The sequence below is a fragment of the Dunckerocampus dactyliophorus genome, chromosome 6, assembly GCF_027744805.1.
Source record: "Dunckerocampus dactyliophorus isolate RoL2022-P2 chromosome 6, RoL_Ddac_1.1, whole genome shotgun sequence".
In the NCBI taxonomy this organism is placed as follows: Eukaryota; Metazoa; Chordata; class Actinopteri; order Syngnathiformes; family Syngnathidae; genus Dunckerocampus; species Dunckerocampus dactyliophorus.
In genome coordinates, this window is record NC_072824.1 from 26582086 (window position 1) to 26600398 (window position 18313).

General features: G+C 38.4%; 1 protein-coding gene across 6 annotated transcripts in view; it reads right to left on the bottom strand.

Moving 5' to 3' along the window:
• Window positions 1–300: 300 nt before the first annotated feature.
• Window positions 301–18313, bottom strand: part of rptor (regulatory associated protein of MTOR, complex 1) — a 178415-nt gene continuing 160402 nt past the window's right edge. For 4 of the 6 annotated variants that reach the window (XM_054778397.1, XM_054778403.1, XM_054778399.1 and 1 more), the window contains 6 exons: window positions 10785–10891; window positions 8402–8529; window positions 7318–7404; window positions 7135–7251; window positions 5480–5609; window positions 301–1738 (listed from right to left, as the gene is read on the bottom strand). In XM_054778397.1, coding sequence (XP_054634372.1) covers window positions 1670–1738; window positions 5480–5609; window positions 7135–7251; window positions 7318–7404; window positions 8402–8529; window positions 10785–10891 — 638 coding nt within the window. In that variant the 3' untranslated portion in view covers window positions 301–1669. The remainder of the gene's footprint in view (window positions 1739–5479; window positions 5610–7134; window positions 7252–7317; window positions 7405–8401; window positions 8530–10784; window positions 10892–18313) is intronic. The other 2 variants (XM_054778400.1, XM_054778398.1) reach the window with 1 other exon arrangement.

The following is an 18313-nucleotide window of genomic DNA, read 5'->3' on the forward strand; positions in this document are numbered from 1 at the left end:
ACTTTGCGCCTCTAAGAATAACAGTTTTCCTCATATTACCATTTTATTTTCGTACAATTGTGACTTTTTGTCCGTGTTTAATTGTATTTTTAGAAAGTGTCATGGGCCAATAAAAAAACAAAATTAAAAAAACCAGCCACTGGCCGCACTTCGGACTCCCCTGCCTTAGGGGCTTTATGAGTTCAAGTCAAGCACAAAGCTGCGTGCGCCACATTTGAACACATTTCAATATTTGACTACTTTATGAGTCAAATAGTTTTCGTGCCATAGTAAAATAATATTTCAAAAGAGAGGAAGACGTGATGTTGTATTTGGTTTATTTCATCACCTGTTTGATAAACCCGACAAACACACAGGCTGCACTGTGCACTACGTGAAGTCTCTTGGGTCTAAAATATTAAAACTCGATACGTCATTCTGAGCCGTGTGTGTGTGTGTGTGTGTGTGTGTGATGCAGCGTGGGGATGCTAAAACCGCAAAGAGCTCAGAGAAGGTAGTTTCTACAGACGCCATGCTTTACCTTCAGTCCATGATTCCATTCCTTTTCAAGGTCAAGCATGGTGTAAAGAGTTGAGTAGAGAGGAGGGTGTGTGTGTGTGTGTAAAACAGTGTATGACACTAAAGGTATTCCCATTTTTCTTCCATCTAACTCACTCAGACCAAGGCACACAAGCCCAATTAAAAACAAAACATTGCAAAAACCAAGAGAAAATGATAAAATATATATAAAAAAAACAAAACAAGCAAAGCTGGAGCCCCGCAGAAAAGACGGCACATTGTTTGCGATGCTTTGCACACCAAACACGTGACGGTCCACCTGCACGCTCCTCAGTGCTCTGGAGGCTGTTGAGGTACCTGAGTGAGGTTTGGGAGTCAAACCTCCTGAACGTGAGACTTGACAAGCTAACTAAACACTTGCAGCAATAAAAGGAAAAACATAAAACTGAAAGGCAAAAGGAGAAAAAGGCATTGGAAGGGGGGCACATGACAGTACCAGGTACCGCTCAAATGTGCTTTTAGGTCCAGCACATGGCACGCTGAGGAGCTGTAGGCCTCGTGGGAGGCGGATTCCGCTTTGCACAGCAGGTTGGACGGCACTGGGGGGGTCCCTGTGGGATCCAGTGGGAGTTGGTGTTCACCGCAGAGCCCTGAACTCAAGAAGAGAGGAAAGGAAGCGTTTGCATAATAATTTAGGGGCTCACACACTCCAGTGACTTGTGGTTCCGTCCTTCCACGTGTCTTGCAGATAGTGCAGCATGTAACAAAAGGGGATTCCATAGTTCACATTGGCTGAATTAGTGAGCACGTGTGTCCTTTCTGTCTGCTGGGGGCGTAGGGGAAGGGGCAGGGTGATACCGGTACTAATGCTCGCTGTGAGGTGATTGGCGAGTACCGCTTCTTTAAAATAGGACCTTTATTTAAATATACACACTCCTCAGCACTGCTAAGTCTACAATCATTAGCTTCATAATAATAATAATAATAATAATTCTAATAATATGGTGTTTGTCAGCAGCCGAGGCTTCAACATTCAGGGGCTAATTGCATATGTACAACATGATTTACATCCCGCTGCTCAACGTCTCAAGTCACTCTGGGTTGGGTCGGGGGGCTTTTTGTGGGTGGTGGAAGGCTGGAGGTTGGAGGGGTGTTGACGGACACCGGCATGTTATCTGAGCCTCTTCTCTGTCGAGTAGATGGACATGTAGTAGTCGTTGCTGCCCACCGCCAGGTGGGGCTGAAGAGACACAAAGCAAAGCAGACCATCAGCTGCTCATTGTGGCGCCAAACTGTCACAGAATAGCACCCCATTGTGGCATTATCATAAGATAATATACAGTACATGATATGATATCACATTACTATATGGCATGCCACATACAGTATAATATCACATCATATACAGTACATGATATGATATCACATTACTATATGGCATGCCACATACAGTATAATATCACATCATATACAGTACATGATATGATATCACATTACTATATGGCATGCCACATACAGTATAATATCACATCATATACAGTACATGATATGATATCACATTACTATATGGCATGCCACATACAGTATAATATCACATCATATACAGTACATGATATGATATCACATTACTATATGGCATGCCACATACAGTATAATATCACATCATATGCAGTACATGATATGATATCACATTACTATATGGCATGCCACATACAGTATAATATCACATCATATGCAGTACATGATATGATATCACATTACTATATGGCATGCCACATACAGTACAATATCACATCATATACAGTACATGATATGATATCACATTACTATATGGCATGCTACATACAGTACAATACCACATAATATACAGTACATGATATGATATCACATTACTATATGGCATGCTACATACAGTATAATATCACATCATATACAGTACATGATATGATATCACATTACTATATGGCATGCCACATACAGTATAATATCACATCATATACAGTACATGATATGATATCACATTACTATATGGCATGCCACATACAGTATAATATCACATCATATACAGTACATGATATGATATCACATTACTATATGGCATGCCACATACAGTATAATATCACATCATATACAGTACATGATATGATATCACATTACTATATGGCATGCCACATACAGTATAATATCACATCATATACAGTACATGATATGATATCACATTACTATATGGCATGCCACATACAGTATAATATCACATCATATACAGTACATGATATGATATCACATTACTATATGGCATGCCACATACAGTATAATATCACATCATATACAGTACATGATATGATATCACATTACTATATGGCATGCCACATACAGTATAATATCACATCATATACAGTACATGATATGATATCACATTACTATATGGCATGCCACATACAGTATAATATCACATAATATGCAGTACATGATATGATATCACATTACTATATGGCATGCTACATACAGTACAATATCACATCATATACAGTACATGATATGATATCACATTACTATATGGCATGCTACATACAGTACAATACCACATAATATACAGTACATGATATGATATCACATTACTATATGGCATGCCACATACAGTACAATATCACATCATACACAGTACATGATATGATATCACATTACTATATGGCATGCCACATACAGTATAATATCACATCATACACAGTACATGATATGATATCACATTACTATATGGCATGCCACATACAGTATAATATCACATCATATACAGTACATGATATGATATCACATTACTATATGGCATGCCACATACAGTATAATATCACATCATATGCAGTACATGATATGATATCACATTACTATATGGCATGCCACATACAGTATAATATCACATAATATGCAGTACATGATATGATATCACATTACTATATGGCATGCCACATACAGTACAATATCACATCATATACAGTACATGATATGATATCACATTACTATATGGCATGCCACATACAGTATAATATCACATCATATACAGTACATGATATGATATCACATTACTATATGGCATGCCACATACAGTATAATATCACATCATATACAGTACATGATATGATATCACATTACTATATGGCATGCCACATACAGTATAATATCACATCATATACAGTACATGATATGATATCACATTACTATATGGCATGCCACATACAGTATAATATCACATCATATACAGTACATGATATGATATCACATTACTATATGGCATGCCACATACAGTATAATATCACATCATATACAGTACATGATATGATATCACATTACTATATGGCATGCCACATACAGTATAATATCACATCATATACAGTACATGATATGATATCACATTACTATATGGCATGCCACATACAGTATAATATCACATCATATACAGTACATGATATGATATCACATTACTATATGGCATGCCACATACAGTATAATATCACATCATATACAGTACATGATATGATATCATATTACTATATGGCATGCCACATACAGTATAATATCACATAATATGCAGTACATGATATGATATCACATTACTATATGGCATGCTACATACAGTACAATATCACATCATATACAGTACATGATATGATATCACATTACTATATGGCATGCTACATACAGTACAATACCACATAATATACAGTACATGATATGATATCACATTACTATATGGCATGCCACATACAGTATAATATCACATCATACACAGTACATGATATGATATCACATTACTATATGGCATGCCACATACAGTATAATATCACATCATATACAGTACATGATATGATATCACATTACTATATGGCATGCCACATACAGTATAATATCACATCATATACAGTACATGATATGATATCACATTACTATATGGCATGCTACATACAGTATAATATCACATCATATACAGTACATGATATGATATCACATTACTATATGGCATGCCACATACAGTACAATATCACATCATATACAGTACATGATATGATATCACATTACTATATGGCATGCTACATACAGTACAATACCACATAATATACAGTACATGATATGATATCACATTACTATATGGCATGCCACATACAGTATAATACCACATCATATACAGTACATGATATGATATCACATTACTATATGGCATGCCACATACAGTATAATACCACATCATATACAGTACATGATATGATATCACATTACTATATGGCATGCTACATACAGTATAATATCACATCATACACAGTACATGATATGATATCACATTACTGTATGGCATGCCACATACAGTATAATATCACATCATACACAGTACATGATATGATATCACATTACTATATGGCATGCTACATACAGTATAATATCACATAATATACAGTACATGATATGATATCACATTACTATATGGCATGCTACATACAGTACAATACCACATCATATACAGTACATGATATGATATCACATTACTATATGGCATGCCACATACAGTATAATACCACATCATATACAGTACATGATATGATATCACATTACTGTATGGCATGCCACATACAGTATAATATCACATCATATACAGTACAGTGGAAGCCGCTTAAGTCAGTCCTGCTTGTATCGACCACCTACAAAGTGCCTGCTTAAGTTGATGTGGACATACACCGTCGACGAGTGCAAAGTAAGCTTCAAAATAAAAGCGTGGCAGTAGTAACCTGGATTCCACCACACATTTACTCCGTAGCAAAGATACTGTATGTACACTTTCACATCTCCAGTCACCATCAAAGTCTCCTCTTTACTTTCATACCAAGACCATCCATGTAGACGTGGCACATGCACACAAAAAACGTATTTATTTTGCATGTAGTTTACTAGACAGCTCGTTATTCCCAAATAACATGATACGTGAGCGTCGTGTTACCCAGTGAGGATGGAAGGCTAAACAGCTGATGGCCCCGATTCGCTGTCCCATGAATCCATCGTAGTATTTGATGTTGCTGATCACATCACCGTTGCTGTTATACAGAGCGATGAACTGGTTCATGGATCCACTGCGGGTCGGACAGAAGACAAAAAGAGTCAGCAGAATGCTTCACAACTTCACTTTAGAGTTGGGAGTGAGACTTGTAGACAGAAGTGAGGTTTTATGATATATAGAGTAGTGTGTAAACAGACAAGTACATACTGTAAATGTACAGTAAGGATGGGAATACAGTCGTCCCTCGCCACTTCACGCTTCAAAGTTGTGGCTTCACTCTGATATTTTTATAAAAATATTATGAATTAATAATAGGCCAAGTGGTTAGCATGTTGGCCACACACACAGTCAGGCGATATGGAAGATCTGGGTTCGAATCTCCGTTGGACATCTCTGTGTGGAGTTTGCATATTGTCCCTGTGCCTAAATTAAGCATTTTCAAGCATAAAAATGCCTAAATGAACTAAAAATACAAATGTAGGTGTTATATTTGTAAATAAATTGTTATTTTGATGTAAAACAACCCCTTTTTTGTGTTTTTTATGTTGTGGTATAGTTGTTTAGATAGCTGAGCTGTCACAAAAGCAAAAAATATTTGTGCCAAAGTGAAAGTTATGCTTGAATGTATCTTTTCACAAAAAGCTGTTCTTCCTCCTTTTTCTACAGGGTCAGGCAAAATGATGTGACACATTTGTAGGTTAAATAAAAGGCAAATAAAGTAAAGAAACAAAAAAGTGTTTTTATTCTCGAAAAGTACATATAATGCCATTTTTTTCATCTAATGCCATTTTGCTTTGTTTCTTTATAACGCCATTGTTTTTTGTTTCTTTTTCAGTTGCTGCCATGATTGGACTGGTGAGCATCGCGCTTTCATTGCGGAAACGTTTATCGAAACAAACGAATCTGCAACTGCAACACAACGAGCGTTCCGTTTGCACTTCAACCTTGGTAGACATGATCCCGTACCAGCTCCAAACACCATCTTGTTATGGGTTACCAACTTCACAGCTACTGGATCTGCATTGAGTGTGTGGACAATAATGGATCCCATTTGACTGATTTCATTTTTAAAACATCATGAAACAGAATGGCATTATATGTACTTTTCGAACATAAAAACACTTTGTTTCTTTACTTTATTTGCCTTTTATTTAACCTACAAATGTGTCAGATCATTTTGCCTGACCCTGTAGTTGGGAACTGATATTTTCCTGAATCTTACCTACTGTATGTTCTATTGCTGATTACCCAAGATGGGAAAAAAGCAGAAACAACCTTTTTCTGATGAAAGACGGAGTCTAATCTTTCTTTTGGTAGATTCCATGAAGACAATCTTCTGTGTGCCTTGAAAGATCTGTCAAAATGGTCTAAAAAATGGCCGATACTGAAGGGGTTGTCTTTTGAAAAATAGCGGGGATTGAATGAGTTAATATAAGTCGCATCATTATTCTAAGTCATAAGGTGAAGCTGACACCCTGAACATGTCAATCCACACCATCCATGAACCTCACCGCAAGCCACTGATCCTACTGTCACTTTAAGTGGGACACAAGAGTGTGTTGAAGGTTTCCAGCACAAGGACAATCACACACACTCACCAAGCAAACAGGTTCGCCTGTGGGTGGATGTCAAGCGCCGTTAAGCCTTTCACCGTCTGCAGCACATTGATGGAGTCCGGCGTGCGGGGTTCAAAGAATCGAACGTCTCCGTTGACACTAACGGAAAAAGACAAGTGGTCGGCACAGAACATAAAGTCTTCTATGAGTGAAAGAGAAGCACACCTGACGCTGATTATATGGCCGTCTGTGTCCTTCTGGAGGTGAGCTTTGACCACCCAGGCACTGTGCTCCCTGTAGGTCATGATGCGACTACGGAGACACACAAAGAAGAACATGTAGAAACCACAGGTGAATGTCAACACACAGCCGTTACTGGGGAATAATTACAAAAACACACTTTTGATGCACATCACGGCTTTGAAAGGCCAACACAGGTCTGACTTTTCCCTCTGGATGATCAACGACGTTATGTTCAGCTTTCTTGAGCCGGATAAAAACACTTTTTTTGGAACGGGACACATTATTTGTTGTGTAAACAGTAATTGCTTGAGGCCAGGCCTGGCTTTTAAGGCAAGTCATTATCATAATAACTATTTCACTACATTTATCTTTGTTGTTTGTTACATTTGTCCATGAGTATTTGAATTATATTTTACAAAGCTTCCATACACATTTTTACACATCCCCCTACAGGGATCTTAGGTTTTTGGGTGATTTTAGGGCTATACTCTATGTCAAAATGAAAAAAATAACTCAACAGTCACGCTGAAAAAAGGGAACCCAAACACAGAAAGATAAACAGTTTTAGCGTGAGATATAAAGGCAAACACAAAATTATGTAAAACTACCCCAGATTCCAAAGGGCTAATATAAGATGTATATAATATAATACAAGCACAAAGTTGCATAGGGACCATTGTATCACATTTGAAGTGTTGCCGATCCCCGTTCTTATGGGTTCAATTAGATAAATAAGCTGTAAAAACGCTTCTTTGCTAATATAACACGTTGCTGGTATGACGTGTCATGGCGCTGTACAAACGCCAGGTGGCAGTGCGGAACCACAGGAAGGAAACCAAGCTCTTTCTTCTCAGGGTGCTTTACGTGGGGGGACATTACAGCACCCTCGATGTAAATATATATTACAGACGTGAATAATGTAGAGTTCATGCACAATGGCACTGTTCCTGAAAGTGTTCAAATAACGAGAGGGCAGTTAAAATGAAAATGAAACCATAAATGAACAGGAAGAACACAAAGTGAGTGAGGACATCCACTAGCGTTAAATAAAATGGGGGCTCTTTACCATTCATTGGGACCCATTCTCCTGTCAAAAACCCGCACAGATCCGTCGCCCAAACCGGCGACAATGAGCGAACGATGGGAATCACACGACAGGCTGGTCACACAGCTATCTGCTCCAGTTGGGATGTCCTGATTCACACACACACACACACACACACACACACACACACACACACACACACACACACACACACACACACACACACACAGTGAGACATGTCACAACATGATAAATTATTGGGATATTTACCAGACAGTAACAACAATACCACAATACAACAATTATGTGATAACCAATTTTTTTGTTGTGAATTTTTGGTCTTTGACAAAACTAAATGATTGAGACGGTGAATAAAAGACAGCAACAATATTGATATTTGATGTTTATGTGTCTAAATTTAGCGGGACTGGTAACAACAAAGAGTGTAATGGTACATTTGTGTAATCGTAGTGTGATTTTTCCATACCGAGGAGTACCGATTTCCGACATAGTACACATTAAAAGGGGGGCACAGGAAGTGTTGATCATGTCAGGTGTCTACTCTGTAAACAAATGCAGGGTCATGGCTAACAATTGTGCCACTGAGAAGCCAGCGCTTGAAAACCCTCTTCCATCGTTAAAGTGTCCTGTTTGGGAAGACTTGGCCTACCTGGCGAAATCCAAAACGGACAAAGACAGGTGGATAAGATGAAAGCATTGTGCCGCCATTGTTCAGTAGAGACCGGGGCCACAAGCTAGAACTATTAATATTGCACTTCAAGCAATAACAAACTTTACTTTAGTAAAAATAGCAATCATTCACATTGAGATCCCGTTCTTGCGTGAACACATGGGCAAACAGAAGTCTATCAGACTGTGAGCTACGACATCACTGCTGTGAATGATAATACACGTAATTTGGAAGTGGCAGTGCACAAGGCAGGATAGGGACTGCATATTACATGCTTTAAGCACACTATAAACCTTGCAACACTACCTCTACTCGGTGTACCCAGCGTCACTCGTTTGCTCGTGACGTGGCTGCTTTTTTTCATCTGAGTTGGACAGCTGCCACCGTGTTGATGTCCAAGCAGAAGCAGTAGTAACTCTACATTTCAGCAAAGTTACTTAAGATTTGTCAGATCAAAACATGATCTCTGCATAAGACTTCGAAACACGTGATACTAGCGTCTGTTTTGAAAATTCACTACTTCCTGGTAGCACACGCTACGCATCATGGGACCTCTAGTGTAAACAAAACAGATCTGTTATAAGTACATGTCAACATAAATGATCATTTTTGTTTCAATTTGTGGAAAAACGTTCAACAGTTAAAATCATCCTTATGCAAAGTTATACAACATTTCAAAATATACCTGCATTGTTTTGTTTTGTCCAGTCCTATAGTTTGTCATTGAAGTTTTCTTAAAAGTAATGTTAACATATCATCTTCTTGTGAGCCCAATATCGAGTATCGTCTTGTGAGTTGTGTGTATCGTGACGACAGCTCTAATTGTTTTCCTTTCCGAAAAAGAAACCTTGACACCAGAGGTGCCCAGAAGGCCATTTTCAGCCATTTCATTGAATTAACAAAAAGCACCATTAACGCACAAAATTGCCCCCCCCACATCTTTCAATTTTTCTGTATGTGGCTCTCACTGGAAAAAGTTCGGACACACTCGTTGTAAACTATTATATATTACAGTGGAACCTCGGTTTTTGTACGCCCCAATGTTCGATGAAAATTATGTGCCTGAAAAGTGCCAGAACTTTGACAAAGAAGGTGAGAAACATCAATGAATTCAAGTAATAACTCACAGCAAAATACAAGGGTTGCGTCGGTTACATTTGGATTGTAATGTGAAGGTGGTAACCTTTAACACAGGTTGCAAAGGGAATGGTTTAACGGCGACACATAACAGAAAAGGAAGGCCAGTGTGTGTCATGTTTGTACCTGCTGCTAAAGATAATAATAAATAATAAACTTCTTTAAAGTAACTTTCTAACAAACTACAATGAAACAGCGTCTGTGTGGCTCTTCCGTCCCCTCCTCCCTCCACTGCGTTCACCAACAAGTCTTCAATGAGGGTAAAAGTGATGTTAGATGTTCATTTATCCATTTTATTTGTCATTTATATGTATTTTGCATTGTTTTCTGCATATAAAACTAAAATTATTTTCCATAACACGTGTCTCGAACAGATTAATTGGATTTACTTTATTTGTTATGTCTGTTACTTGTTCATTTTTATGGGGAAAAACGGATTCGGTTTTCGTCAGACCTTTTGGAACAGATCAATGATGAAAATGACCTGCCCGCAGTTTTATTATTAAACTTTGTGCTGCAATAATGCTAGCACCCTACAAGACAGCCAATCCAGACACAAAGTAGAGTTCCACATACCTGGACCTTCATCTCTCTGTCAGTATCCCAGATTCGAATAATCCTAACATCTCCAGACGTCATAAGGAGACCAGTTTCCTGCTCCCAGTCCACGACCATGCCTGCACCTTGAGAGGATGACACACACAATATGGCACACGATTCTGTAGCTGTGTGCCATACACTAAAAGCCCAATTCCATAAAACAAAATGCATCAATCTGCAAAATAAATAAAGAAATAAAAGGGGTGTTTACACACGTGAGCTACAAATATATTTTACAGTTTTCATTTTAAAGGCTGACGTGCATACAGAAGGTGCTGCTTTGCAAAAGAAGAATACAATCTGTTAGCTGTGCTGCCACATGCTGCGATGCAAATGAAAGATGAGCTCATTATGCTGATGTCCAACTGATAAATATGGCAAAATGGATCAACAAAAACGTTAATAATGCATCACATAACATAGTAATAATAAAGTACTACATTTAAGTGTTTTTAACCTTTTAAAAGCGCTGCACAGGGGTCGCATTAATGTTCTTAATGGTAACTGCGACACGAAGCTTGTATGAATATACACTTACTATCCACCCACGCAACTGGAAGAACATCTTATGTCATGAATAACTTTACAAAAACAAAACACCAATGTGACAAACTTCGCATTTATCACTTCCAACAGTACAAGTATCATTCCTCTACCGTTAAAACTCACTGAACAAACACCTTTATTTACTCTTATCCAGTAGTAAAGACTACAGTCTCATCTTTACTTTCATGCCAAATCATTCATGTAGACCAGGGGGGTCCAAACATTTTCCACCGAGGACCACATTCTGAAAAATTTAAGTATGCAAGAGCCACTTTCATATTTTGTAAATCAAGAAAAAACTGCATCACAGCTTTGTGATATCGGAGACAAAGTGTATAGTATGAACTTCGAACAACTTTCCCGCCCCATTTTTGTCTTTTTTAAAATTTTTATTTTCCAAATTCCAAAACTTTCTTCTTAAAAAAATTAAATAATTTTTTTTGTTGTACTATTACTTAATTCTCATAATATTTTGACTTTATTCCCATAATATTATAGTTTTTTCCCTAACCTAATTTTCAAAAAAATTTAACTTTGATTTCATTTTGTTTCTCATATTTAAAAAATAAATTTTTTCTTTAATATTTCAACTCTACGCTATTAAAATTACATTATTTATCCTCATTATATTACAAGTTAATCTTATAAAATTTCGACTGTTTTTCTTGTTAGAATACGACTTTTTATGTCTTAATATTTTGACTTTATTCTCGTAAAATGACAGCTGTTTTTGCCATTTCTGCTGCTGCTGTTTTTTTTAAATTTATTTCTAACTATTTCAACTTTTTTTTTTTCTCCAATTTTGACTTTATTCCCATAATACAGGGTATTTTGACTTTATCCTTGTAACATAACTTTTTCCACAATCTAGTTTTCCAAAAATTACAACTTAATTTGTTGTTTTGTTTGGTTCTCATAACATTACAACCTTAAACTGCTGATTTTTTCAGAATGTGCCGTGGGCCGATAAAAAAAACAGTTGAGGGCTGCAAATGGCCCCCGGGCTGCACTTTGGACACTCCTGACCTAGACTTTATACATGCACACAAAATATTTGGATATGTCTTTTCCTATCAAGCCCCTCAAGCCCAGGCTTTCAGATGTTAATAAAGGTTTGGCACTTCTAAAAGAAAATTCATGAGCTCCTGCATCCTTCCTGTTATAACCACCACTGGGAGACGTCAAACTGACTCCAGAACGAAGGCTCTCAGCCTACTGCGCCTCCAATGAGTCAAATGATAATCAAGTCAAAATGTGAAAAGTGTTCAAGAAACTTCAGTCAAGCAAACAATTGCAGGCTAACTAAAATCGGGAACCCAAACCAACTCTGAAACTGCCACAGGGGAAAAGGGGTAGTGTGCTGGAACAGCTTTTTTTTTTTTTCTTCCTACCACAAAGTTTACCCACAGCTTAATCTTTTCCACTTAGTGTGACTGCTGTATGTTTAAGTAAGCATCTGTGCGGCAAATCAAAGCGAACACTCCCACGAGGCAAGACAATCTGTTCCAGCAGATTTGAGATCTGATGGCCGGCCACTTCGCCCAAGCTTTTCAGTGTAGCCAACAGATGTAAGACGGTGGCTTTTTGACACTTTGCAGAAAGTCAGAATAACACACAGTCTGAAATGACGGGCATTTCTCAGTTGCTGAGATAAGAACATTCAAGGCTTCATAAGGTCTTCTTTTACTGGTAAAGATGAGGGACAGACTGAGGAGAATGGAAATTTTGGGGTGTAAATTGTAGTATAAATGCGGTCGAGGAAGTAATATGGAAGGCTCTCCAGCATAAAAACCCAATGCTTTAACATGACAACAACATACTTTCCTCTTGACACCTATCATAGAATGGAGCATGCTTCATTTCCTGCTACCATGAGTCACTACCTTCGACCACAAGTCATTTCCTCCTACCCTTTCCTTCCAATTTACTCCGCAATCAATAACCATCTCTCAAGGTCTCGCACCTATGTTACCGCTTTGTCACCACACTAATGGGCAACAGAATGAGGCTTTCTGTCATGGTCTGCATCCCAACAGACTTACAGTATTTTGGTGAGTTCCTGTTTCCCAGCTGGCATTTCCGGTTCTCTGCTCTACGTTTCAGGCAGCTTGGTCTGGCGATTTAGGAGGAAGACGCCATATTATTCCTCATGGTCTCCCCGCATAGACCTTAAGTTCTCCTTTCTGCTAGCTAGCTTCTAAGTATTTATTCCTTGGCCGTCTCAAATGGCGCACTTCTGTACTTACACTTGACATGACCGCATACGTGTGTTCACAATAAACGTCAAAATGCAGTGCACTCAAAGCCCCCGAAATGTTGAGTGCACACTGCTCACTTTCTACCCCCAGTCATTGCTATCTTGGCTACGTAGTGGAAGGGGAGGGACTAACTCCAGTGGTTGCAATTCACAAACTGAAAGGAGAGAAGAAGAGGAAGCAAGTAAATATTATAATCGTCATTAAGTAAGTACCAGAGCTCAGTGTTTTACAAGTCTCAAGTAAAGACGTGCAAGTCCAAGTCATGTCTCAAGCCAACACAAGGCAGGTTGAGTCAAGTCTGGAGTCACTGGCTAGAAATTTTCTAAACACTAATGAATTCAAGCAATAACTCATGGCAAAACACGAAGGTGGTGTCCGTGTTCTCGCTGCCACATGTCTTTGCCAACAATCACGTCTTCAATGAAGGTAAACGTAACCTTAAATGTTCATTTATCCCTATCATTCATCATTGATATGCATTTGGAATAGCATGTATGCACGTAAAACTATAAAAACGTGTTTTGTGTTAACATTTTGAGACTTGTGGCGTAACTGTGTTAGTTAGCAAAGAACTACAGAGTCGGCCGTTGATGAGACAGACGGGTGGCGGAGCTGACTTCCGGTTCCTGTTTCCAGGTATTAGCAAGCTTACAGGCTACTAACAAGGATGGTTTGTCATAAAAATATATTTAAAAACACAGTTGGACTCAAAGTGTATAATAACAACAATATGTGCCACAATCTGAGCGGAAAATGTACACAAACCGAGGCAACATTTTGGTGTAAATTGTCGACGTTAACCAAATAACACGTTAATTGGGGCATAAGCTAACCGAGATTCCAGTATGTAGCCTTTGCTGTTTTCATTTGGTTTTGGATAAATGTGCAGTAAAAGTGACTGATGTTCTACATTGATTAGCTTCAGTTCCAACCGTATTTATTTTTCAAGAAAATGGAGCAACAAGGCAATCATTCCAACATCAAAAGCCTTCAGTATTTTTTGTATTTGTTTTTGTACATTCACGACCCAAGTGTGTGCGTCGGGGGAAAAAAAACTAAAAACCTAGCCGCGTTGTCACACCGTCATCGCTGTTCTCAGGCTGCCTTCTTTTAGGAGTCGTGACTCAACAAAACGGAACCATCTGTGTATCGTGTCTTTCTACTCTTCTCATCTACTTGTGTTGTCAGGAAATCCCAGGCCCCATGCGGTTGCTTCAAATCCTCCCCGGTGACATCATCTGGCCCACTCAGGCATCACGTTGTCGGTAATCAGGGCACGGGTGAGGGGATTACGTGTTTAAAAAAAAAAAAAGAAAAAGAAAAACCACTTGACAGAAGCGTGCTCAGTCAGCGACACATTGGCAGTCGCACGGGGGGCACTTTTGATGTTGGTTCAACTCAGAAGCAACGGGAAGAGAGGAGGTGTTCCTTTTGAAGCTGGCAGCTCTGTGATGAGGGAATGCGGCTTATAGTTAGACGGATGGAGAGCAGGAGATTCCTCCACACAAAAAACATGCTTTTACTCTGAGATGAGCTGAAAAGCATTCATTATATTTGTCCTGCAGTGTTATTCCCCCTTGACTATTCCTTATCAATCATGGTAATCTCTTGATTAAAAAACTCCATCCAAGTAAGTTTTTCTGTATCCAATAATTGTGTCAGCTAACATCAAGTCTTTTGTCCTGTGTTTTCTTTTGACTATAATCATGATCAACAAAATACAGGCAAAATAACAGTCATTCAAAGAGCAGCTAAAAAATACAATAATCACAGTTTTTCCAAAATTTATCAATTAATAAATCATTGTGGTTGAATACAGCCAATTATTATGGAAACAATATGCAACATTTATGCAAATTTTATGTATTTTTGGGCTAAATTAAGAATTTTCAAGCATAAACTTGCACAGAGATTACCATAAAAAGCATAAAGATTGCTAGATGAACAAAAATACAAATATAAGGCATTCAGAAGACACATTCAAAGACGTTGCAATATGTAGCGTTCTACACTGGCCACACGTTACGGTAATGTTCGGTGAGACACGCAAAGGCCAGACTTGATCGCCAGATCAGGCTTTTATTGCAGGTTTGAATTATCTCACAACAGGCACAATAATCCCTAACACGAGCTACTGTTGCCCACGCCAAGGTAAAAGTAAACTCTGAGCCCCCAACATCACTATCCACACCACTGGAACACATTTACAGCAACACACGTGTGTCTTATTTACGTCTTAATGGCTTATTTTCTATTTATGTGTACTATATTAGGTAATGTGAGTGAAAATGTGACTATAGGGGTGTTATTTAATGTCTACAGGGCTCTAATAATGTTAAAAAAAACATACTTAGAAGGTTGTAAAGAGGTTTTATATGCTGTTAGTATTCTCTAAATACTCCATTTATAAATAAGGAATCCTACTTTGCAGAAATTCACATATCACGGTGGAGTTTGGAACCAACTAACGGTGATACACAAGGGATTGCTGTATTGCTCATGCCTACTATAGATAACTTTATCCTGATATTTTCAGGGTAGTCAAGCTTGCTTTCTGCTTGAGATGAGTTTGCCCCAAGAATGGCATCAAAACAGTCACTTATGTATGTAAGCAGGATGTGCTTTGCCTTGTTGAACTTGGATGTACGGCTCAAACATGATAATAGATCATCTTGTTCCTATGCCAGTGTGCTGCTATGACATCTAGAGTAACTTAGTTAAGATATATGTGTCTATTCTTTTTGTATTAATATTTTTGTTTCACTGTTTTCTCTGTGGACAAGGCACTTTGCTCCCTCCTTTTTCTGCACCATTATCTCCAGTGATGGGCTTGCGCTCCCAAACACTGAAGCTCATTAAAACCTTCCCACGTCTCCTCTCCCTCTCTTTGTTTCATCCTGTTTGCTTTGATAAAGTCCTCCAGGACTCCAGCAAGAAGCCTTCCCCCGGATTGCCGGGGACTTTCCCAGCATGCATGTTCAGCTCAGATGACGTTCTTCAGGTGTGTGCTCTGACATTTTGCTGCCATGGCATTTATCTAAACGTTCTATGACTGGGCTGGCATTCTGAAGGGCGGAGAGTGTGCAGTAGACAGAGACCCGGCAAAATTAATAATAACCAACATAAAAATGAGCTGTCTTAATGAAGGTGGAGAGAAGGGAAACCCTAATTCTCAAATCATTTTGATAACATTCCTCAGTTACACACTCGGCAGTATTTAAAAACCATATTTGATTATGGGAGGCTGTATTTTCTGGCCTATAAATCACACTTTTTCTCATAGCTTTGCTGGTCCTGCAGCTTATTGTAAATATATATATATAATTTAACTTAATGTGCTGCTTTGAAATTTAAGTGGGGTGGTGGTTGGTTATTTGGCGAGTGGCCACAATAATACATTGACTTGACCTTGATGTGATGCACAAATGGAATGTTACATAGCATATGTACAGCATGCTTTCTGTGATGGAATATTTTTCCAAAACTATGAGTCTGTAAGTAATGTGCAACTATAATGATATGATACCTGTGTGGATTGAAAAATGTGGAATTTTAGACAGCAGTGTTGTTTAATTAGGACACTAATTATGTCCAGCTTGGAGAATGTACAGTAGCTGCTGCTGTAACTAAATACACATGTATGATTTTCAGTCAATTTTAATTCACATGTGAATACAAAAATTAAGGTTTGGTGTAAAAATATCATTGTTTAATACGGTTCCACACACCAGGAGTCCAGGCGTCAAGCCAGCCCAATGGGAGGGAGAAGGAGACCTGGTTTGAGCTTCTATCCTCCCACTACCCACCGAGAGGCTCGAATGATGACCTCCATAGCCATCGTGAAGGCTAGTGGCAAGATGGTATAGCACAGTCACTGCCATCCTGTGCTATACTCTTGTGTTGTCATGCATAACTGTACGTCATGGAAGCAGGATTTGATGAGGCTGGTGACTGAATCTGAAACACTGAAAAAGTTGAAAGCCGTCCAGAGGAGGTTGTGAGAAACCAACCCAAAGGCATTGGTGAGGTCCAGGAACGCAACATGGAAGTCTTTTCCCATCTCTTTTGGCAGTTTGGATTTGATGCCCTATCAACCGGAGAAGCCGAGAATCCCTGTCTTTTGCACTGGGGTGTCAATGTAGTGGTTCTTTTCCAGGTGGACAGCTGGCCTGTGAGCCACTACACTGTATTAACAACACAGACGGACTCACGCAGTGTACTAACTAATTCAATACCAAAGACGTATTTATATGTTTTTATAACCCCGATCCCAAAGACGTATTTATTCATGTTTTAGCGCGAGAGGCAAAAAGAGGTGTTGATGCAACTGCACGGTTAAAGATGTCACTTTTAAAGCAGGTTTAAGTCATAAAAACGGCCACAAGGTGGCAGAAAGGCTACGCATTGTAGGGAAATTTTAGTGCGCGCACACACAGTATAAATAACAATTCATGGTGTTATATTTGTAAATAAATTGTTATTTTGATATAAAACAACCCTTTTTTGTAATATTTATGTTATGGTATAGTTGTTTAGATATTTGAGCTGTCACAAAAGCAAAGTGAAAGTTATACTTGAAATGTATCTTTTTACAAAAAGCAGTTTTTCTCCCTTTTCTTGTTGGGAACTGATATTTTCCTGAAACTTACCTATGTTCTACTGCTGATTACGAAAGAACGGAAAAAGGTAGGAAGAAACTTT